Source organism: Mya arenaria, chromosome 5, assembly GCF_026914265.1.
Source record: "Mya arenaria isolate MELC-2E11 chromosome 5, ASM2691426v1".
In the NCBI taxonomy this organism is placed as follows: domain Eukaryota; kingdom Metazoa; phylum Mollusca; class Bivalvia; order Myida; family Myidae; genus Mya; species Mya arenaria.
The window spans coordinates 60,246,144-60,270,486 of record NC_069126.1 but is presented as its reverse complement, the minus strand read 5'-3'; the positions used below and the strand labels follow the sequence as shown (position 1 = coordinate 60,270,486).

The following is a 24,343-nucleotide window of genomic DNA, read 5'->3' as shown; positions in this document are numbered from 1 at the left end:
TTATTTCAATAGGTGAGCATAGCTAGGGTCGATCAAGCCTAGGAGTAATTTCATAAGAATCTCGGCTTGAATGATCCTAGCCATTTCGCTGGAATAATTAACATTTCTCAGCGAATAAAGTAAAACAAAACGTTTCAACAAAACATTTCCTTGTCAGTATGTCTCACTGCTTCATGATCTTTACCGAATGTATACATCCGGTACGGTTTTGGGTAGTACTCGTTACTGAAACACGGAATGTGTAATTATTGGTACAACTAATTCCACTATTCTTGCACCGATAGTTTCATTTTAATCCATTTAAATCTTTTTATGTTTAGATATTTGCCTACCAAGTATACGGCAGCCATTTCAATTTTCTTCAAGTATTTAAATGTAGATGAAGGTGTCGCCTAAGTATATCGTTGAAAGATAATCATTGTCTGACTCCGATAATGGATCATACATTTGTCCTAGAAAGAAATCGCCGAACTCAGAATCATCAGCCATGTTTGTTTTGACAGTTGTTGCAGACGAACCGTTGTAAAAACTGTGCCAATTTTAATTTGTTTTTATTATTTGTTCACTGATAAGTGTTCTTTTGTTATCAAATGCAAAATAAAGCATTTTCCAAATAATATTTCTAGAAAATAATGTCTTTCATTTAAATTCTTCGTAGAGCATCAAAAGAAACATGTAAGCAAGCCGGCATTCAACAGAACATGTGCCCTGCTATATTTAGCAATAAAGTAGATCATATTAAGATCACTACGCGCAGTGATTCACCAGCGCCCAATCAGAGCCTTGCTTTGTTGCCAAACTCCTCCTACAAAGGTCACGAAAGCTCGACTCTTTCATGCAAAATGAATCCAATTTTTATCGTTCAGAAAATCAAGTACGGATGTAAATATTACTTAATATACTGCCTGCCTATAAATAAACAGCCGTAGTTGTATGTAGGCTAGCTCATGTCTTAGGCGGCATACATGCAGAGTATTAGAAACGGATATTCATTTTTTGTTGTTGACTTGATAGCAATGAGAAAAGTGTGCGTGATAGACGTAAATACATCATATGAATCCGATACATATAAGGCATGGCAAATGATCTGCGTTCATCTTAATAGCTCATTCTATCAGTACAGAACTTGACTTCGATAATGACTGTTGAACAAAATGTCGAACAAAATGTTGGTGTGGATACTTGTTTATTTTATAAATCATCGGTGCCATGGTTTAGGTAAGTGTATTTCCATTTCTTTAAAACATCCATATTGTTTCGTATTATTACATGTATAATTACATATAGGTCATAATGACGGTTTGAGCAAGTTTTTCTTTGTGCATAAACATTCAAGTACATTTGATTTTCTAAATTGATAATTTCCGTTTTCGAGTGAGCTTGTTATTGTGAGCGAACATCATGCAGAATACTTGGAACGTTAGATTTTTTTGACATCAAGGATCATCAAACTCTAAAGAAGTGTCGATTTCAGGGATTTGTTCTCACGTTGCTTAATTATTCTTAAGTACATGCATGATTCCACGCAAACAGTCTTAACTATTGTAGGCCACAGTTAAACATGTAGATACGATGAATATCTTAATGATAACAATTACTTCTATGAGTACTGATATGTATAAGAGAAACTTGAATAATTGATGATAAACCTATCCAAGTGAACACGAATCAAAGCTTTATATGTGAATGCAATGAAATATGAATTAATAATATTTGGTTTTACTGATTCTGTTAATTATCGATTCGGGAATTAAAGATGAAGTATGAACGGACATGAAACATATAGAAAGGACATAATTTATAACAATAAGACTGATTTCTGAAATGGCTTCAATTATCTTAAAAAACGGAGTTAAACATTCTTTGACGCATTTATGATATTTAATTCAACACATTTTTTTTCGCTAAAACGGCGTAGGATTCGAAGCACATTAAAGCTGCCATCCATTACGATTCTTTTTTGAACATTTAATTCCAACAAACTCGATCATTATAAATCCAAATTAATCACTTCTTAAAATTGTTTTTATTTGTCTCTCATGACCCCTTTCTTAAATTTGCTAAGAATTGGACGTGGAAAATGGGTGGCAGTTGGTGGAGTATTGGAACAGGCGGCTTTTGGTAAAACTGATAACAAACTAAGGAAAATGGGACTTTGATCTCATTTCCACCCCCCAATTTTCCTCAAATACCAGTGTGGCAAATGGTTGGGTACTGGAACGTTTTTCACTAAATATTAAGTGGCAGTTTGTGACATTTGTTCATCATAATGCCTCGCCAATGTGACAGTTCGTGGAATATTGGAACGTTTTCCACCAATTGTCATTCAAATGTCACGATCAGATTTTTTGATCTTTTTTATCAAATGCCACGCTATCATGGTTCTTGGTGAACATAACGTGGAAGTTGATGAAAATGAAAATGTTTCTTTCCACCATTTTCCACTCAAATGCAACAATCTTTGATCTGATATTCACCACATGCCACGTTGGGAGTATAAAGTATGAAAGTATGTAAGTATATGATTATTAACGTGAAATGTGCTTTATACAAACATGATCATGCAAATACATTATAACCTTAAACAATACAAATATAGCACACGGCCAAATGAACCTACAAGTCACCTTTTTATTTCCTTAGAAAATGACCGCTTGCGTGAAATAAGTGAAGTATGCATACATCAACCTGAAGAAAAAAACATATTATCATTTGTTGTAGTCAATTAGTTTGGAGTATACACAACAATGCACTGACTATATCAGTTGATGGTGAAGAGCTGTCTTTATTTCTGCATTTAAGATAAACCCTGAAAATACTTTGTTTATTAATAAATTGTGAGGTATCATCAGCATATCGTTATTCTATTTATTTGTAAAGTTAATTGAATAAAAAAATAGAAAATTAAAAAGATATTGTCAATTTCATCTTGAGCTTTGGATCTAGCCACAACAATACCAAATATAACAACAAAATGATGTAACAAAATATAAGAATCCAGATTTAAACCGTGATTCATTGCAAACATGTTTAACAAAAGAATGACAGATCGAATGCCAATACTCCGCTGTTTCCCAATAAACAGACTGGCATTTTTTAAATTTTACTATGGCATTTTGAATATTGAAATAAAATTACCCTTTTCTACCCTTGAGAAAGACAAATAAAGAGGTTTTTCTGCAAGTTTGCTTTATGTTCAGGCCATAGGAGTCCTCGATTAATATATTTCTATCTGATGAACTTACTTATGTTATGTTACACTGCTCAAGATAACAGGGTTCGCAGCACAAATATTTTTAACAAACGTATGCTTTTTCAGTTTAACTAAATGTAATTAAAGAATGAGTAGTGGGCCTGGATATAAATTGTATAGAATTGTCTGTTACTACTATTTTCACCAATATTCATTTGAGTATCTTAATAATTTCAAATGATGCAGCCAACGCCGCTAACAACGCCTATGCTTTGTCATTACCTCAACTTTCTTAGATAACCAAGACACCTTCAAAATCGTATACAACTATTTCTTCTTGTATGTCATTTAACATAATTTATTTCACAGCTTAAGCACGAAGTACTTTTAAATAAGTATAAGCTAATTAAATATAATAAAACTATGAGGTCCAGTTACCATTTAAAATGATTCTAATATTTAAATATTTATCATAGAACCTCGTGCATTGAGATTGGTACATTGTTATATTTAGGGGTGGATTTGTCTGGAAAAAAACAACATGTTGTGCTTAAACTTCTTTTTTGGTTGTGATTAAAACATATACCTATCGTTATATCGAAAGTTTTGCAAGTGCTTTTAGCTGTAAGATTGAAATATTTTGTTCACATAGTGTCAAATCTACTAGTAGAGAGGTAATTCCGAGTGTTTACATAAATTTAACACTCATTTATGGCATCAGAAAAAGATGATGATGATGATGATGATGATGATGATGATGATGATGATGATAGCCATTAGTGGCAGTTGGTGAAATTCTTGATTCCCCAGAAAGTACCCACAACCACCAAATTCCACCAAAATACATGGCAATTGGTGGAAGTTGGTGGCAACTATAGGGAAGGGCTGCATACCACCAAAATAGTTCTGTCTCAAGTTTGTCCTTTAATTGGGATCTAAGCACCATGGGCATTCTTTTATTTTTGTTTGATAAAACGTATACATTGATAAATTAATATGTTATATATAATATATATAAAAATGTATATTTGTTGTGGACAGTGTTGCCCTATACATCGTTTTGTTATTGATAATTGTTAAAGCGCTCATCAGGTTTTTTTTTGCGTTTCTTTATTGGTGTTATGGGCGTACATACAATCGAGCAAAATGCAGCAGTAAAGTTTAATAAGACCTTGTCTTTATTTTTTTTGATTAAGGTACTTCGTCAATCAATCTTGAAAACGATGTCGGTAAGATCAGTTTGTTACAACCAACGTTTGCAGGAAGAAACGCTACGTTCACTTTCACTCCATCGACAGCAACTGCACTAGGCGATATCAAATGGAAGTATATGAATGGTTCAGATGTACACACAATTGAACGGGATTACAAACAATTCATTGTGTATAGTGATGGAAACTCGTCTTTTCTTACCATACTTGACGCGGATCAGAGTTTAAACGGAATCATTTTTTACATGTCATTTGATGATGATAAACAATCGCCCCAAATCGGTCTGATTTTAAAAGGTTTGTAATGATTCCGTTTACTTTTAAAACTTTAGAGAAAGTAGATTATTTTATAGTAATACGATTGAAGCGACAGGGGCAGGCCCAGTAGCCAAAATGATATGAAAGTGAAAGAAACACGGCTTATTTAAGCTTATATAAATACACATGTTGAATATATCTTCATAGATCTTGAAAATGAAACACCGCTTAAGCCGGTTCAAGATTGCTTTAACATTGTTGCACCTTTCATTTCTGTTAATGAACAGATTTAATAAAGTTGCATGTACTCGAAACATCTCTTTGTATACATCGAATATATGTATAATAAGTTAAAATGTATTGAGACAAAACGTATTCTTCAGTAAACAGCACTGCATCTTAATTAATATGTGATGCAATCATTCCAGATTACACAATTGCAAACGGCTGTGGAGAAATGTACCTTCTGTCGGAGAAACCCGTTTTTTCCGGGGACAATTTGAGCTTTGGATATTATCCGTCTCCAGCAGTGGCGAAATGGAACAATGCAAGCAAGTATTCTATTGAACTCGTCAATAGCAATAATGATGATCATACGTCCATTGTACAGACACAAGGTGTTTTAGAGCTTCACCAAGTGGGCCATGAGTATATCTTCACAGTGTTCAACGTAAAGAAGAATACACGTGGAAACTCTTATCGGGTGCAGTGTTCCAATGGACGCGTTCCAAAGATCTCAAACACCATCACTCTGTCTGTTAAAGGTTAGTGGGTCGTATTTACAAATTGTAAGTGGTGTACAATAACATTATCATTTCTGTTTTTGAATCGCCAAACGATGTGTGTTTTCGGTACTTTCAGGCATGCCCGTCATAGGTCCTTTGGCCAATATTTCTACATGCAGAGAATGCATCGTTTTAAAGGCAGACCAGACACTTGCTGAAGTGTATTGCACTACGGACGGAGAATACGACGATGCTAATGTGACGTTTAAAATCGGACTTATTGCGTTCTCCTCAGCCAGTCGGTCGCTGACAGAGTTTGGGTTACAGTCAAGGGAAAAGCCGTCCGATGATATGCATCGTCTGAATACAGTTTGTACAGTTTCTGGAATATACCGGAACGTGTCAGTGGAAGCTCAAATTTATGTAGTCGGTAAAACACTTTAATTATTATTATTATTATATTATTATTTTATTTGATGCGTGACTAATTTCAAGATAAACGTTGCAGAATTAGTTATCATTAAAACAAATGCAAAGAAAATAGCCATTATTATTATGCAGAAAAATATATGAGATTTTGTGTTTGAGTTCCATAGTTTTATCAATATTTATCAACGAACTTTGATTTATGCGAACATATTTCCGTAAATATGATTTTATATACAAATCATCTGAAATTGAACAGCGTATGAACAAATATGACCGAATTAAACTGATTGCAATTTTTATTCAATGATATTATATGAAATGTCAAAAGTGCAAACAAAGCAAACGTTGATTAACAATACATCCAAACTGTTTTCAAATTTACTAGTTTGATTTATATTTATACCTCAATTTCCATTCCTTAAATGAAATGCTTTTCGGCAATTGCGTTTATTAATTGATGAACGCAACATCCTCGGATATGTTCGGATTGTAATTCATCGCATAACAATATACATGAAAACTATTGATCTTTTTATTGTTTGTATTGTGTCAGCAGGCCACGTAAAACATGAATCAACATTTTAGAAAGTGTTAATTCATTATATTTTAAATGATTTGTTGCTATAAATGTTTCAATTTTACGTTTAAAAGTTATTTCAAGTGGTTGATCTTTTTCCGCGTTATTGCGACGTCATTTAAAAAACATGTTTCCGGTTACAGTCTATTTACAGAATGGGTAAGAAGGATAACTGAAAGGTTATCTTAAATGAAATGAAGTTTTCTTTTACAATTATTGAATGAAATAATGAACTATTGGTGTAAATATAAGTAATGAATTGCGGGGCTGATGTCATTATCGGGGATATGAACGCAATTGGGCTGGTCAAAGTACGCGTGGAGTCCTTCGGACTCCACACACATTGACCAGCCCTATTGCATTCATACCCCGATAATGACATCGACCCCGCAATTCATTTCTTAAATGGTATTCAATCAACTTCAGGTATTATTTTGATTCGCTTGTAGATGTAATTACCACGCTTCAAGTTCATTGTTGCCAAACCATGTGTTTCATATCATTCATTGTGGGATATTATAGTTTATTATTCAGTTAATTGTGTGAATGTCCTTGAGGTTTTTATTACAAAGTTAGACTGTTTGAAAATATATTAGATACATGATATTACATTTATGAACGATCAATTGGTTACGTTTAAAGAGTTTGTACCAACGTATGTGATCGAGCCTTCAACTTTAAGAAAGTGTTATCAAATAGGATATATTTCCCTAATGAACGGTATGTTATGTTTATTTCCCAAAACAACTTTATTGAAATATATGCAATCCTTTGTTTAGTCAAGTTGTTATGTTTGCCATAATTTGCTGCTTTAAAAAGGTAGAATTCGAAACTACTCTTGATAAGTTTTCAGTGAAGTATTAGAGAAAATATCTGATTGGTATCTCCACTGTTTGTTATTTAACGCAATTGGGTTGATGTTTTACTTCTCACGTTCGCTTTCTTTTCATCATAGCTATTAAGGCAAAATGTAATAACATAGCAGTCGAAAGCTATCGAGCGTTATCGTCAAAAGCGTTTTGCAGTGATTTGATATAAAAGCTGGTTTCACAAAGAAAATCACATTCAATGTAAAAGCATAAACTTTCAATTCTTTGGCATTGTATTCTCTGACTGTTCAATAATGGAATATAACTTAAATATTAAACCTAACATGCATCGTATTCTGATTAAATGTTCAGATGATTTGAAATACATTGTTTATTTATAATTTTCTAATCAAGACACTCCTGAGGGCCCACCACACCTTTCGGCGAGTCAAGTGCTACTGGAAGGAGAAGCTGTTAATATAACTTGCACATCATCGAAAGCAAGACCGACACCAAAGCTGAAATTGTTTGTTGGGAAGTCTGAAATTCTTACAAATGTATCGTCTACATTTGACAACAAAACAGGTTTATACAAATCTGTATTGAAATTGCATACCTTTCAAAAGGAGTGGGGAAATAAGAAAATGTGGTGTCAACAGCTTTCTGAAATCGATGGCTTATATAAAACATATATCTCGGAAAAAATACGTGTGGAATACAAATGTAAGTGTGAAACTTAATATCTTTTACAATTCAAGAAACAAGCTACCTCATGGCATAAGTGTTTTCCGAAGGGAGAGCATAAAAAAATATAGTCCATTTTCTGCCTCCGTAGCACGTCATTCCGTTCGTCAAGATAACCCGGACAAACTTTTAAACTACGGAGAGGATTAAAACAAACTCTATAGATAGACTTGAGAGTGTGTTGCTGAAGAACCATACTCGTTTCAATAATGTTTATGAAGTTTAACATGCTTTCATAATTTGTGCTTGAACATCCTTTTTCGGAGAATAACTTCAAAACTACAGATGGGATTAAAATAATACTGCCGTACACACGAACCATAATCCTATCATGCATATTCATGTAGTCATCTTTATTGTTTAACTGGTGCTTGGCCGGCAGCAAGTCCGAGTCATTCATCAGAAAATACTATAGGGATTGAAATGAAACCTCAACAATTGACAGATGGCAATAAGGTGAAATGCACGGCACAAGAATCATTAGTAAACCCTGCGTCTCTTTTTGTTTTTCTCTACTTTGCGTGATAGTTTTTGAAAACGGTTCTTGTCCGGGCCATACATTGGAAATACTTAAGGGAAAATACAAAAGGGATTAAATGAAACTTCAAATATAGATAAATGGCAATGAGGGGAGTGCACTGCAGAAGAGCTATAATTCAGCCCTGCATCTCCTTTTAGCTATCGCACCTTTATCTGATGCCATACCTTGGAAATTACTGAAAGGATTGAAATAAAACTTCAAATTTAGCAAGATAGATGACAATAAGAGGAAGTGCACTGCAGCACGAAAGCCACAAACCTGGCCTGCATATTCTCCCATTTACCTAATAGTTTTCGGGAGAGGATTCATGTCCGCGCCGTACCTTGGAAAATACAAAATGGATCGAAATAAAAATTAACTTAAGGAAGTGCAATGTACAAGAACCATAATATTGCCCTGCATAGTTTTCCAGTTATCTCTGATGTGTTTTGAAAATGGGTTCTTGCCCGGGACATATCTTGGAAAATACTAATGGGTTGAAATTAACCTTGAAATGTAGATATATGTATGGCAATACGAGAAGTGCAGTACCCAAGGCTCCCATCATCCTCTTCTAAATTGTTTTAGTTATCTCCAGTGAAACCTTCCTCGATTTGCTTAAGACGGGAGATTTTCCGGGCCATTTAAAAGAAAATACCAAAGGGATCGAATGGAACTTGAAATAAAGATAGATGAGGTGGAGTGCATTAAAACCATAATCGTGCCCTTCATATGTTTTATTTATCTTAACGTGATATTTTTCGATAATGGGTGCTTGTCTGAAAATGCTGAATGATTGGAAGAATTTTGATATTTAAATAGATGAAATAAAGAATCATAGTCCTTTCCTTCATATAAAATGGGTGCTTGACTGGGCCATATTTTGGAATGCACTTGAGGGATTTAAATGAAACTTTGTTAATAAATTGATGGCAAAGCAATAACATGACGTACCAAAAACTAATCCCACCCTGCATATTAATTTAGTTATCTCCTCTTACAGATACATCTGTATCTGTATACAGATACATTTAAATTGTATCCGTCTACTTACTAACTAACAGGCTTAGTTATAGCCTGCTTGTTCGGGCTATATCTTGGAATGTTCTAAAGGGATTCAAATGAAAGATGGTAGACAGAAAGCAATGACATAATAGCATGTTTGAAGATCCATATTCAGGCTGTCATACAACGTTTCTCTTCTACTAATATTTGTAAATTGTAATTGCGTTTTCTGTATGTAATAACTTGAAAAGTATTTAAGTACCCATGTTAGATTTTTTTTCATCTTGTGTACCATTATCTTACAACAATTCACCATCTACCAATGCCCGTACGTATAGTAATTTAAAAACAACACTATTGTCAAAATTAGCAAATATGAACAAATATTCAATTTAACATATTATTATTGTAAACGTGCTTGTGTTACAAATGTCATGTTTAGAATGGTTCATTGATATAGCTGTCTCTCACATTAGAAGTTAAGGGTTTTAAAATCAACACTTCACATTCTTTCATTCATATCAGTTGTTATTAAGTATATAGCTATAAAAAGATTAATATAATCAATTAATACTTAAATATCATTTTTAGGACAACTCCTGATAGAGATGGTAAATATCGTTAAATAACTGGACAATCCCTTTCGTATTAGCGAACATTTTGAATTTGGTGATGGTTAGTTAGTGGTATTTACAAATTGTAATAGTAAATGTAAGTTGAAATTACAGTTAAACCCTGATAAGTTTTATTTCGATGTGAGAGTATTGTTATTTTTGTCAGACTATTTAGTCAGTAGGAAATTAATTGAACACCGCGGATTGTTTCACGAGCAATCAATAAATTATATTCCCTCTTGAAATTATACAACCGTTTTATACAGTTTGAATAACAATTCTATAAAATAGCTGATATAACTGATTTGTTTGTTTCTGTTTACTTAAACATTCACAATGAACGACTTACAAACGGAAATATTTTGTCTTCAAACCAAGATAGTATTGCTATGTATATGAACGTGTACTTGTATGTTAAACAATAGTAATGATATACGAGGGTATACCTGTATATCAGTATATCAAAGAAACCCAGTCATTTGTTAATCAGAACGCTGAAAGCGCTGGAGTACTCACTCCGTTGTAAGCTCGGTATTCTGTAGACCGCTTACGTGTTACGCATATGGATTTTTTTCAATCGTTTTTAAGATAAACCCGTTCTGCTTTTGTTCCTTATCCACAAAAGTCTTCAATACGTGATTTCATGCAAATGCAGATCCGATGCGCAAGCCGGGATTCGGATATATGACACACATCAAACGACATTAAGCGTGTATGTCTAAAGTAGACGGATACAATTTAAATGTTGAATATTAAATACAAAAAATAAACTTTGAAAGACCAACAAAAAGTTCACAGTTTTTCTTCCACTACTATATTTGCTACACTATCCTGATTTCGTACACAACTCAGATACATACGTTTAAAGAGATTTAAAAACTCTTTTTATAAACATAATTATGAAGAACCTTTTTAATATATTTAATAATCTTCGTTATGACGCCTCCCGGGATTAAACACGCGACCTTCCGCAATGGGGGTAAAGCTCAAACGGTTGGCCTTGAAATAAATGCATGTCCATATGCAAGGCGTTATATAAATAAGATGGGGTCAATTTTGCGTGCTATTTCAGTAAAAAGCGACATGGGTAAGGTAACTGATTATTCTTAGGATGTTGTAGCGTACAATGCGTATATAGCCTTTCTATGTTCTGCTTCAAACGCTCTACCTCGCACTACTTCGTGCCGCGGAGTAAAAAAATGTTGTCGGTAAAATGTAGGGCTGGTTAACAATACTGTTCAAAAGCCGAAAATAATTCTACTTCTTCTGCTTAGGCAACAAAAAGAACTAAGAATATTTTACATAATCATGCAATAAACAGCTTGTATATGACTGTATTAATACAAAAAAATAACTTTGAAACTCATAAATGTTAATGCTATTATTTTAAACATGCAATACATATTTAAAAAAATGTTGTAAACTTTATGCAAAATCATAAGGCTACTGTTTGCCACCTTCTGTGTTACATGTTACATGATATTTATATTTATGTTAAATTGTACATATAAATTGCTCTCACTACATGTTTGATATTATATATTATTTTCGCCATCAACGTGTTTTATGGTATTTATTATTAACACTATCTACGTGTTTCATCATGACTTTTTTTGAAAAAATACAACCATGAGCTGTTCTATTTATGTCATCCGTCAGATAAAGAAGATTATAGACGTTATCTATGTTTAACTAGGACACCTCTCGTAAACATTTTTTTCCAGATCCACCATTACGACTGAATCTTGACGTTATTGACCTGGGCAACCAATCAAAAGAGATAGCTGTCAGTTGTTCTGCGTTTGACTCTAATCCGGTGTGTAATATAACATGGGAATCAAGTATTGAAAACTTCAAGTATTCTTTTAATGAATACGGCAGTACGCCGCACACATCAATTTCAACGATACGTTTCAACGTTACTGATGCCGATTTTGGGAAACAAATTAGGTGTAGGACCAAATGTCCAGACTTTAATAACACTCTTTCAAACGCAACAGATGTCATATTTGCAAGTAAGTACTCATAAAATTTGGTGTAACATATAAATATTTTTTATTTGAGTTAATGATTTGACGTGTTATTCAATTCGTGTTGCGTACTTATTTATAACGTGAAGTATCATAACATTCTGTCTTTCGTATACAAGTTATACCGAGATAGTCTATGAGACATATATCGTTTGATTTAGAGTTACATAATGTTGAGCATTTAAGACAAGAAAACACTGTCAGTTATATGTTATCACGCTACATGCGAACACTGTTCAATTGTTGTCTGAATCAGTTGTTCCCGTTTTGTTGATTTTTGTACGTTTAAAAAATATACATTTCAGAAAAACAAGTGCATATAATCTGAAACCAAATATTTTCAGAAAAGCCGAGTGTGGTAATCAATTCATCATCTGTTATACCTGTTCCGCCTGCTAGCCACTTAGCGCTCACCTGTGCTTCAAATGCCTTTCCTTTTGGAAATATCACTTGGCAATTGTTAAAAGCGTCTAATTCACATTCATCTTATGAAAAAGTGTGCTTAAATGCATCCACATGCACTTATGAAATGACCACATCTGACGTTGAACAGGAGTATTTGTGCATTGCAAAGAACGAACATGGCACTGACAGAAGGACCATATCTGTAACTATCCGGAAGAACAAACATAATGAAGGCAAAATATTTATTATTTTTTGTGTGTATCTTGTTCGTGTCGGTTAGATTTTATTACTGCACGTTCAACTATATTATTGAAAGAATGATAAACTAAAGAAAATTGTTATTAAACATTTTGCAGATATTTACTTTTTAAATAGATCGGAATCAATTGTAAGTTTAAATGTCGTGTTATATAACATACTTTAAATATTATTATATCCTTGATTTTAGAACTGACTGGTAAAGATTCTGGTACTCTGGGTGTCATATTTGGCTACATTTTGGCTGGTATTGCATTTCTTTCTCTAATTGCTTTAGTTGTCTGGTGTTTATGTCGACGTCAAAAACAAGGTATGATAAAACTTCCATCTTTTAATTTCGAATAATTTTACTGCAATTTACTATTATTCCAGTGGTTAGTATAAACAAACTGTATATGTATTGTTGGAAAAAAACACGTTTTTACAATTAAAAAGTACATGCCTTATTCTTTATGCATTATCGATTTCTTCATTATATTCCATCTTAAGCAAAGCAACAATTAAAGATTGACGAAAATCAGACAGAGATGGCCCAACTTCCTTCACCGTACGTATACCAATTTCAAAGTTATAGTAGAACACAACAATATTGTATAAAGTAGTAAATAGGAACACATATTCATTTGAGAATAATTTAAGTTTAAACGTAACCTTACAAATATCCTTATAAAGGGTTGTGTATGTGTCTGCTTTGCGATCCAGAGGTCATGGGTTCGAGCTCTATTACGTCACATTCTCCAAGCTTCTTTATATGACGCCATATGAATATCAGCTCTTTTAGATTGAAGATAATATATGTAAAATGTATTATTGTCTTAATATTATTTTCAGGACAGCTACAGATACAGATGGTAAATATAAAATACGGTATGATCTGTTTCGTATTAACGAATTATTTGAGTTTGGTTGTGGTATTTTAATGGTATTCACATATTCAAATAGAAAATGTAAGCTTAATACACAAAACATCCCTGGTAAGTTTTGTTTAGATGTGTGTGCATGGACATTGTGTTGGTAATATTAAAAACATGCTATATGTAACATTGAACTAACTCATTCTGCGTACTATAAAACAAAATAGAGGTAACACACGAAGGTGCCGAATATGCTGTTATCAACAAGACACGGAGAGATCCAGAAAACGTTGCTCCGGTAAAATATTTCTTTTAACGCTTTAATCAAAATAAACACAATAACTGTATATCATCATGTATACTTGGTCAAGATAACTTAGTCCGTCTTTAAAAACTATTTCGTTTTCCAAACGGAGACGAACAATAAAAAAAATGAATTATTTTCCTGCTTTAAATCCTATACTTAGATTACATTTGGCAAAACCGAGCCAAGGGGTGTTATAACTTACTTGGTTGGTAAATAATATTGATAGTATATCGACTATATCGAGCTTATTATAAGTTTATAACAGGCTATTTCTGACACAAATTTCTAGGTCAGTTTTGGTTAAAATATATTTTGAAAGTTCACGGTATCTTAACGACTTTATTTATTTATATCTACAGCTTTGTAGCAAAGATATGCCATCACGTGAAGCAAAGAATGAATGCTTAGGAAATGCAGCAACTGTAAGTTTAGAGAACGTGAAACAACCATCAATCGAGAACGGTGTTAGTGCACAGGAACCAGGTCCATCAACTCAACAAGATGCTCGGTAGGTAAACAACACATGTCGTCGATTGTTCATACAACTTGTTTAGTATTTATAATAAGACAGAGATGGTCTAACTTCAGCGTCCGTACGCATACAATTAAAAAAAACAAAGGCAAAACAACAATATTGTCAAAATTAGCAAATATGAACAAATATTCAATTTAGAATATTATGAATTTGAACATGACTGTGTTACAAATGTCATGTTTAGAGAGGTTCATTGTTTTAGGTGTCTCGCGCTTTAGAAATTATCGGTTTTAACCTTATCACTGCACATTCTCTCATTTATAGCAGCTGTTGTTTAGGATTTATCTTTAAAATATTTATATATTTTTAATACCGTATTATCATTTTCAGGACAGCTGCAGAAAGAGATGGTAAATATCTAAAATTACGGAATAATCCCTTTCGTATTAACGATTTTATTTAAATTTGATGGCGGTTATTAGGTGGTATTTACAAAATATAAAAGTAAATGTAAGCTGAAAATTACAGTAAAACACTGAAAAGTTTTTTTTCGATGTGAGTGTATGGTTATTTTGTCGATATAATATAAAATATGTTATATATAACATTTAACCAACTCATGCTTCCTTCTATGAAACATGCTATAGATGTAACACATGCGCGCATGGACGGTGCTGAATATGCTGTCATCGACAAGACACACAGAGATCCCAAACTTGTTGCTCTGGTAAAACATTGCTTTAACGCCTTTAATTCAAACAAACACAATTACTTATATTATATCAGCATGACCTTTGTATTGTTGGTCAGACTACTCAGTCAGACTTTATAAACCAAGTAATTGCACACTGCTGATAGTCTCACGAGCAATCAACGACAATAAAAAAAATCCCGCTTGAAATTAAACAATCGTTTTATACAGTTTTAATAACAATCCTGTCAAATAGCTGATAAGTTATTGCTTAGTCAGTTTTACGATTGACGAGTATTTGTATATTCGGACCAAGGTGTGTTAAACTAACATGTTTGGTAAATTATATTAATAGTACAAAATGTATCGTGTTAAACCTATTTTTGGAACAGTCTATTGCAGACACCAATTTAAGATCAGTTCTGATACTGATTTCTTTTAAAATTGTACAGTATCTGAACGACTTAGATTCTTTATATATACAGCCTTCTAGAAAAGACATCTCGTCATGTAAAGGTGATAATGAACGCTTAGACAATGCAGCGACTGAAAGCTCAGTGAACGTAGAACAGCCATCACTCGAGAAGCGTAAACATGCACTGGAACGAGGTCCTTCAAGACAACCTAATGTAAGGTAGGTATACGAGTGCTGATAACGAATGTTGTGGGCTTATATGCAATCTAACTTTATTTACAGAAAACAAACAGTTTCAAACTCAAAGTATGCAAAGTTTTATTAAATATGTTTGTTTATTACGGATTCTATAGTTATTTAGGAACTCATGTCAGGGTTTCCGGATCATGAGGTCGACGTTGACGACGTCGATTATATAAATGTACGATCAGCTGCTAAAAATAATGACTTGTAAGGGTTACTATTACTCTACTAAAATTAAGAAAAACACCTTGGTATCTTGTTTACGACTTTATTAGTACACGTTTAAAATCACTTTAATACGGCGCAGGAGTGATATAAGCCCATGCAATATTTTTATAATATATGAACGGATGCCCAATGCCCAATGTTGCTATTGTTAATAAAATGTTTTTTATCACATGCTTACCCTTGTTTTCCGTGTAATATACCCATCACGAATATTTTTATCTTATACATGTGTAAGATAACATATCAGACATTTCTATTGGCTAGACTAATCACACGCGACCTAGATATCCCTCCGCATTGTTTGTAAACAAAATGGTTTAAACGCCAACAAATACTAACCTCAATAATGAAGCGGAAGGACTTCCGGGAGACAAATGGCTTACGAATCATAGTGCCAGAAAGCATCTTGTTCGAAAACTTTCTGATAACAATGTTCCGCCAACCAGATAATGCAGATTACTAGTCACAGAAATATCCAGTCAGTCAACAAATACAGCCATATTAGTGACAAACAACACGAGAACATTTCAAACATCTCCATCTTAACAGGCAATATGCGACCAATGCCATAAAATTTGCTTGCCAGTTTAATCAGCTGTCGGTTACCAAAACACAAATACGAATTCCGCAGCACAGGTTTCTCATCACACGTACGTCCAAAGACGGTAAGAACAGCTTGTTCTCTGGAAACATTCTTGATGGAACTTTTTCAACATCAACATCCATGCAGTGCAGAGTAAGGCTTCGTCGTAATCATCTGCATGTTGTGAAAATCCATGTCCACTAAGAAAACGCTTTAAAGTCATCGTAGAAAGCGACAGCGAATAACTTTTAAATCCGTGCACACAGTAAAACTTGATAGACGATGTAGGTCACATAAACCGCGTAAAAGCATGTACTCTCAGTGTGACGTCATCAAGTTGTGTACTTATTGTGTTTTAATGGTTAAAATTGTTCGTTATTCATGTTGTTCGATATTTTACTACACATGTTTATACTTGTGACTTGTTCAGCGCTTTATCAGAATTAAAACTTGATAACTGCTAGCTGTTTTTGTCATTTTCCTTTGGAACTATTAATATGGCGCATCGTTGACATTCCACTCAGTGTACTTTGGCTGTCAAACAATGGGTTTAGAAAGTGGAACGTGGAACTAAATTGGTAATAAAAACACCGTTTTAAGCATGTGATAAAAAAGATCTGACACTCGTTGTCATTTTATACAAGATTTTTATTAAACTCGTCCATGAAAGTTGTTAGTAAGCTCGCCAGAGGCGCGCTTACTAACAAATTTCATGAACTCGTTTAATAAAATCTTGTATTAAATGACAACTCGTGTCAGATCCTATATTTATTGGTGACTATTTTATTTTCTGTGGTGAAGTAGCCTTATAACATCCAATATAAATCCTTTGACCTAAGCTTCGACTGTAAATGAGTTATGTTACTAATAGAATCGTAAACTTGTGTTTATTTTGTATCAAATTTTGTCGTCATTTGAAAAAGATTAAAACTCGACAGAGCCTCGTTTTAATCTTTTTAAAATGAATTCGTTTAATAAACTTGATAAAAAACAAAAACAATGATTTGAGATCCTCTATGTACTGAATGTGCATCTGTAATAGTTAAATAATTATAACTTATATCGGCTTATAATCGACTCAATGAATATATTTCAGTGGATGTCACAGCAAAGAAGATATCAATACAACAGGTATTGTGAACACTTATTTTCATATGCGTACATAGCACCTTGATTGTGACACAACTTCTCAACCGTGCTCTCAACTGTTAAAGGCCTCGTGGACGTATCAACAAATAAATATATCTATATATATATGCATACGTATAAATAAAAATACATTGTTTCAAGGTTCTATCTCTGATAATCATATCATACAATTTAAAAAAGGAATTCGCTTCAATTATTAATTTTGCAAGTTAATGCTTCTTTAAAATAGGCTAAGTTTTCTAATTATACTGACGTGCAAACATAATATAAGAGTGACACTGCCCTTTGATTTAAAAAGGAACTAATTCTTAAGTCTTAAAAAAAGATGTTTTCAGTATTTAAACCCCCCCACATATATTGCACGGATACAATGCAAGTCTGAGATAAAGGTTCATTTTTGCAGAAAATGTAAAAGACATTGGTGTTTCAAAGCAGAAACAGATCACTAATCCTGACGCTCCAAATGCTAATGTAAGTTATGTTTGTCGGACACCTACAATATTGAACCTTTGGATGCATGAACTAAAAAGGGTGAATGAAGTTAACAAATTGAATTGAGACTGGTAATTGACATGAACATAATGTTACTCATTATATTGGTAATGCTCTCTCGAATTTGTTTAAGTGGTTTGCTTTATGCCTCAAGAACAATGCAATTTAGTTATTTCGATGACCGTGAAACACAAGTATCACTTAAAATGATATCATGGTTAAACTCTTGTAAAAAATCAGCTGAAGTCAAGCTCATAAAATACGCTTGATGGTTTTTGTTGCATTGAAGGAAAAAGTTATGCAATTCATGTATTGATTCGAATTATAAATGCTATTCTTTATACAATCTTAATATTATCTAACCAGAACCCAAAGCGTGCAACCACTGAGCTTGTGTACGCGGATGTCGATATCGAGCATTTGGAGAAATCTCGAGCAGGAAATCGTGCGTGCAATAATGACGAGCGGACAGAGTATTCTGACATTTCATTTGGTACAGCTTGTGGTGAGAAACCTGACACATCCAATGAAAATGTGTATAACAATTGAGTTTAAGTTTTACAAACAACTAGCTTTTATTGGTGTTAATACGCGTATCTATTGTTACTTTTGGTTTTCTTACAAATGATCAACCGAACTGTTCGATTTTGCTTGCCCGAATGGCACAGTTACTGGTGTTTTTTATGTGTATTTATTTTTTCTCAAGTACGTTTCGTATAAAACATTTTATACTTTCTGTTTGTTGTATTATGTTATGCTGTCATATCATAAGCAGTTATTTTTATAGTGTATAATTCCATTCATTCAAACATAGTTACCTGTCATGCTAAACGCATAACACTTTCATGGTGAGAACATTTTAAGAAATTACATTCAGCTTCAATTGGTTTGTATTTTGTTTGTAAGAATTACTTTTTATTGACTTTCTACGTGCATACCTGTATATGCAAACTAGTCATACATTTTTTACCACACAAACACTTTTTTGCCACTCATCGGTTTCATGTTTTGAATAATATTATTTTTATGAGAAGTGTCTGATGACTTCTGTGTTTCGTTCTGAAACAAACTTCTATCAAAGGTTTGAATATCAACTGCATCCTAATTGTTCGGGAATACAGAAGCTTTCGGTGGCTTATGAAACTTCAATGCACAAAACACACCAATGAAAATAGTCCACCAAAGATGATGTGTTTTCTTCACATTCTGTCGGCCAAATTGGACAACTTGAATCCGTCATCCTTCCGTATATAGCGGTACTGTTCTTTGCAGATGATACTATGATACTGGCCCATACAGACTTTGATGTTAAAAAATGCTTAAGTGACTTTGAAAGTTATCGATCGTTGTGGAAACCTTGTTAAATCTCGCAAAAAGCAAAGTTATGGTTTTAGGATATTATCGAAGATATTGACCACGATTCAAGTTATGCATAACAATAAAAGGTTAGAAATTGCAGATAATTATTAATATCTTCTGTATATTTAACCCCATCAGGAAGCTTCAACAAAACAAATATACACCGTAGAGAACAAGCCAATAAATATATGCATCTTCTGAATAAACGATTAAATAACTTAGATTGACCCATTGATCTTAAACTGTTTGACCATATAATAGTGCGTAGTCTAACATACTCTTATGACGTCTGGGGCCTTGAAGGAAATATTGATTGCATTGAGAAAAGTCACCTATCATATCTGCGTACATGGGGACCTCAACTGATATCCCATTAGAATCATAATCTAGGCTAGAACGATGAATTATTGAAATACATTTATTTTAGGTATTATCAATAAGAAATCTTATTTTGTATATACTGCAAACTCCCCTCCCCTTCACAATTTAAATTGTTACATACAATAAAACATTTACTCATATATGCATAAAAGTCAGCAGGCAATACGTAGCATGAACATAAACAAGATTATCAAACGAGCAATTTTTGACCAATTTATTCAAACATGGTCAGAGTCCATGACAGTTAAAATAAAGGGAAATTACTGTGTCAACAAGGAGCATATACAGTTTGAGCTTTACTTTAAACTGATCCCATCAAAATAAGCCAGATCCTTTTTGCAAACTAAGAACTCTGAACTTTCTCATTGGAACAGAACGCTGGAATAATACGCCTTATTACGACAGATATTGTACTTTATGTGACAAAAGAGAATTAGGAGATCGTTTTCACCACCTCCTTATCTGTAGCCACTTTAATGATCAGTCTTTAGTACATTATTAGATATTACATACTCATCCAAATACATTAAAATATCATCAAGTCACAGTGTCCCATTTATAAATATCATTCATAAAGTATTAAAAGTAACCAGTGGTCCTCTTGCTTATTTTGTTACGATTTACTTTTAACCAAACATTAAGGCCAAACAATTACAAATACTTGTTTTTTCTGTATGTAGTGTTATTATTTGTTTTGTGATCTATTTCATGTTTGTCGATTATATTGACTGTGTGTTGTCATACCGCTTTTATGAATAAAACCCCAATTTCTTTCATGCTTTTCGATGAAATATTGAGTTTTATCAAATTTCACAATATCAATTTGATGTCGCTGATGACGCAAAATAAGGAGTGAAAATATCAACTTTAAGAACTCCTTTTTAAAATCCATTGTAGTCACTTCCCCTTTATCAAAACAGAACAATTTACTTTTGAAACAGAAAATGTTTGCAAATAAAATATATGAAATATAAAGAAATGTTACATAAGTTTAAATGAAGATATATTTGGAATTTAACAACTTACCGTTTTTTGTTAAATTGGCAGAACAGATAAAAGTCTGGGACCCGCTTCAAAAATAATCTAAGTTGAAATTGATCGTAAATTTGAATTATCTGAGTGTCATAAAACATTTTTGCTACATAATTGTTTGAGTTGAACTTATACCAATATAAGAAAAAAAGAAACTCCAAAAGTATTTTTAGCTCGACAATTCGAAGAATAGGTGGGCTATACTACTCGCCCCAGCGTCGGCGTCGGCGTCCGGTTAAAGTTTTAGGGCAAGTTGGGATTTTCACTTATAAGTCCAATACCCAAAATTCAATTGACTTAATACTTCACACAGTTGTTCAGGGCCATCACATGATGAGGTTAGATAACTCCATAGTATTCTTTACACAGATTATGGCCCCTGATTGACCATGGAACTTGGGTTAAAGTTTTAGGGCAAGTTGGAATATTTATTAATAACTTCTTTATCCTTTGTACATTTGACTTAACACTTCACACAGTTGTTCAGGATCATCCCACAATGAGGTTACATAACTCCATATTATCCTAAATACAAGTTATGGCCCCTGATTGACTTAGGTTAAAGTTTTAGGGCAGGTTAAAGTTTTAGGGCAAGTTGGGATTTTCACTTAAAACTCCAATACCATTCATTCAATTGACTTAATACTTCACACAGGTGTTCAAATCCATCACATAATGAGGTTAAATAACTCCATATTATCATTTATACAAATTATGGTCCCTGATTGACTATGGAACTAAAGTTTTAGGGCAGGTTGGAATATTGTTTAATAACTTCTATACCCTTCATTCAATTGACATAATACTTCACACAATTGTTCAGGACCATCACCTAATGAGGTTACATAACTCAATATCCTTAATACAAGTTAAGGCCCTTGATTGACTTAGGTTAAAGTTTTAGGCAAGTAAAAGTTAAGGGCAAGTTGGCATTTTAATAAAAAACACTTCTATACCGTTCATTAAATGCACTTAATAAAATTAAAAATTATTTACGACCATCTTACAACAAGAAACATAACTCCGTTTTAAGCCTAAATACAAGTTATGGCCCTTGATTTTTTTAAATTTCCTTTGAAAGGCATATTTGTATATACTAAACCACATTTTCATAATGGGAAATCAAGTTATTTGAATGACTTGCGTCATTGTTTGGGCGGGCTGGTGGGAGGGCAGCATCAAAGTCACCTTATGTATCAAATAATTTTAGTTAGGTTTGACACAAGGAGACCAAACTTGGTATTATTACATCGTTATTGTATTCTAAGTCAAAGCGGCGTAGTCGAGCGCGCTGTCTTACGACGGCTCTTGTTATTTATAATGTTTATACAGATTTAAGACATGTCGAATCTAGTTACATCTAGGATATTAATATTAAAGCAGAAAAAAAATCTCTCAGCTTAACTATTCGATTTGTTCAAAGGTCAAACGATATTCTCCGCGCGAACAATGAACACAAGTGTCACTCATCAAGAACAGGATACAGGAAATTAAAAAAAAGAATTCATCGGAAGTGTCAAGTCTAAGAATGCATCATAGTTTTAGTTTTAACAATCGCAGTCATAAAAGACGACATGTGAATATTTTTTGAAAGGAACCACGTACTGAACAATGACGTTTTTATCAAACAATTCATACTAAGAAATAACCCATAGACTTACAATATCTAAGATATTCAGCGATGGCCAGATAACTCGAATGTAATCAAGCGAACCTTGCTTGAGCACAAGACATCCATGATATACTAGCGAATAGAGTTACCAAGAACCAAATTAGTAAGGACCGATACATTCCGCAGACAGAAAACATCGGCAAAAAAACCGTTTGGTGATATGCCACAGGCAAAGTCTACAAAAGCCTTTGCGCCTGCAAGTACTTATTGTGTTGCACTACATTAATTCTATTAAGACTCTGGTGTAATTATGGACATGAAACATATGCTGATGACATGAAACAGGAACGACGAGATAAAACTGTAAGCACTCGAATTGATTTTAGATACAAAGTCTGTGCATAAAAGAACGAAACATGGAATATAATTCTTATTTAAGAATTTATATATTCAATATTCGTCAAAATATCATTTGTTCCGGTAGTTAATGAAATTATGTATAATTATTCTACGCAATAGACGAAAGGTCAAAAGTTGTTTTTCCCTTTTGGTGTCATTTGTCAAAAAATACCAGTATTTTTTGGACCTATAACAGGAACTTAATATCAACCAACTGCAATACTTGTATTTGACCCAAAAGTAGGTCTGTTGTGGAATCGGTCAAAACTGTTAGGTGGCCGAAAAATGCACTCTAAACATCACCTCGATGATTTTTTTTATTTTTTATTTTTGATATTTTAAAATCCCTTGATTGGCTCCAATTAAAATGAATTGGTGGTGGACGGACATCTTGAATAATGACTATACATGTCATAATGCTATACATTATAAAGCATATATCAGGAAGACTAATTTGTAACAGGGGACCATGACAAGATAGCTGAGATCAACTTCATTGTTTCTTTACTCCAAATGGAAATGGATGGTGTATTGTAAACGTCGATGAATACCGACAGTTCTGTTTTGATTAATGACGTAAATAATCGTATAACCATTGACTTGTTTAGAGAAAAACACAATGTGTGTTCGCATCCACACGTTTGAACAAATCCCTAACTAAAGATTTGACTTCATGTCTGTTTATATGTATGTATATCTGATTTAAACATATTGCTTTACTATTTAAGGACCACTTCAATTTCAAATTTGAAATAAGAGTTGTAAACTTCCTGTTTGGAAGAGCCTCCTTAACTATCATTTGTAATATATTAATTACATCCGTATTTCCTTAGCAGATATGTAATTGTTTACCTAACTCAAGGCTGTAGTAAGAATTTCACTTTACCACTATTATTATATATTAAACATGTTGACGTCCTACGTGTACTCATTTCATATTGATAAAAAATGAAACATATTTTAACAACGTATGCAAATGTACTGTATATACCAATCATGATGATCACGCTGCTTTCATACATTGGATTTATGTGTGCCTCCGAGAATTACTTATGAATAAACATATTTTATCGCAACAATTTTTCACTGTGATCACTAGTATCTTTGAATATGTTTTGTCTATATTTTCTTACTGTAGGCATATGCCATATCATCAAATAAGCAATCATTGGCTAAATTACTATTGAAATTATATTGAATCATTTAAAAGGGTGAGGAAATGAGAAAAATTCTCGGTCAGTGACACTACGAGAACTTTATTCTCGTGCTGGCTCGAAGTATTTCAAATATTGCTATCCCAGCGTTTAGAGTAAATATTAGTTTACATGTATTTTTTTAATTATTG

The 24,343-nt window shown here is 33.2% G+C and overlaps 1 protein-coding gene across 4 annotated transcripts; it reads left to right on the top strand.

Annotated features, from left to right (window-relative positions):
• The first annotated feature begins 819 nt into the window (after positions 1-819).
• LOC128234671 (uncharacterized) lies at positions 820-20,729 on the top strand. Of its 4 annotated transcripts, none has more exons than XM_052949071.1 (17): positions 821-1,218; positions 4,390-4,701; positions 5,091-5,426; positions 5,524-5,817; positions 7,617-7,925; positions 11,810-12,100; positions 12,460-12,753; positions 12,969-13,088; positions 13,268-13,325; positions 13,610-13,629; positions 13,860-13,930; positions 14,299-14,447; positions 14,805-14,824; positions 15,062-15,141; positions 15,591-17,705; positions 18,127-18,194; positions 18,582-20,729. In XM_052949071.1, the coding sequence occupies exons 1-15, from the start codon at positions 1,155-1,157 to the stop codon at positions 15,741-15,743; spliced, it is 2,571 nt and encodes an 856-aa protein (XP_052805031.1). In that variant the 5' UTR covers positions 821-1,154; the 3' UTR covers positions 15,744-17,705; positions 18,127-18,194; positions 18,582-20,729. The 4 variants fall into 4 exon arrangements, with proteins under 4 accessions (XP_052805034.1, XP_052805031.1, XP_052805033.1 ...); XM_052949072.1 differs by lacking the exon at positions 821-1,218 and adding an exon at positions 1,467-2,513; XM_052949073.1 differs by lacking the exon at positions 7,617-7,925.
• The last annotated feature ends 3,614 nt before the right edge of the window (positions 20,730-24,343 follow it).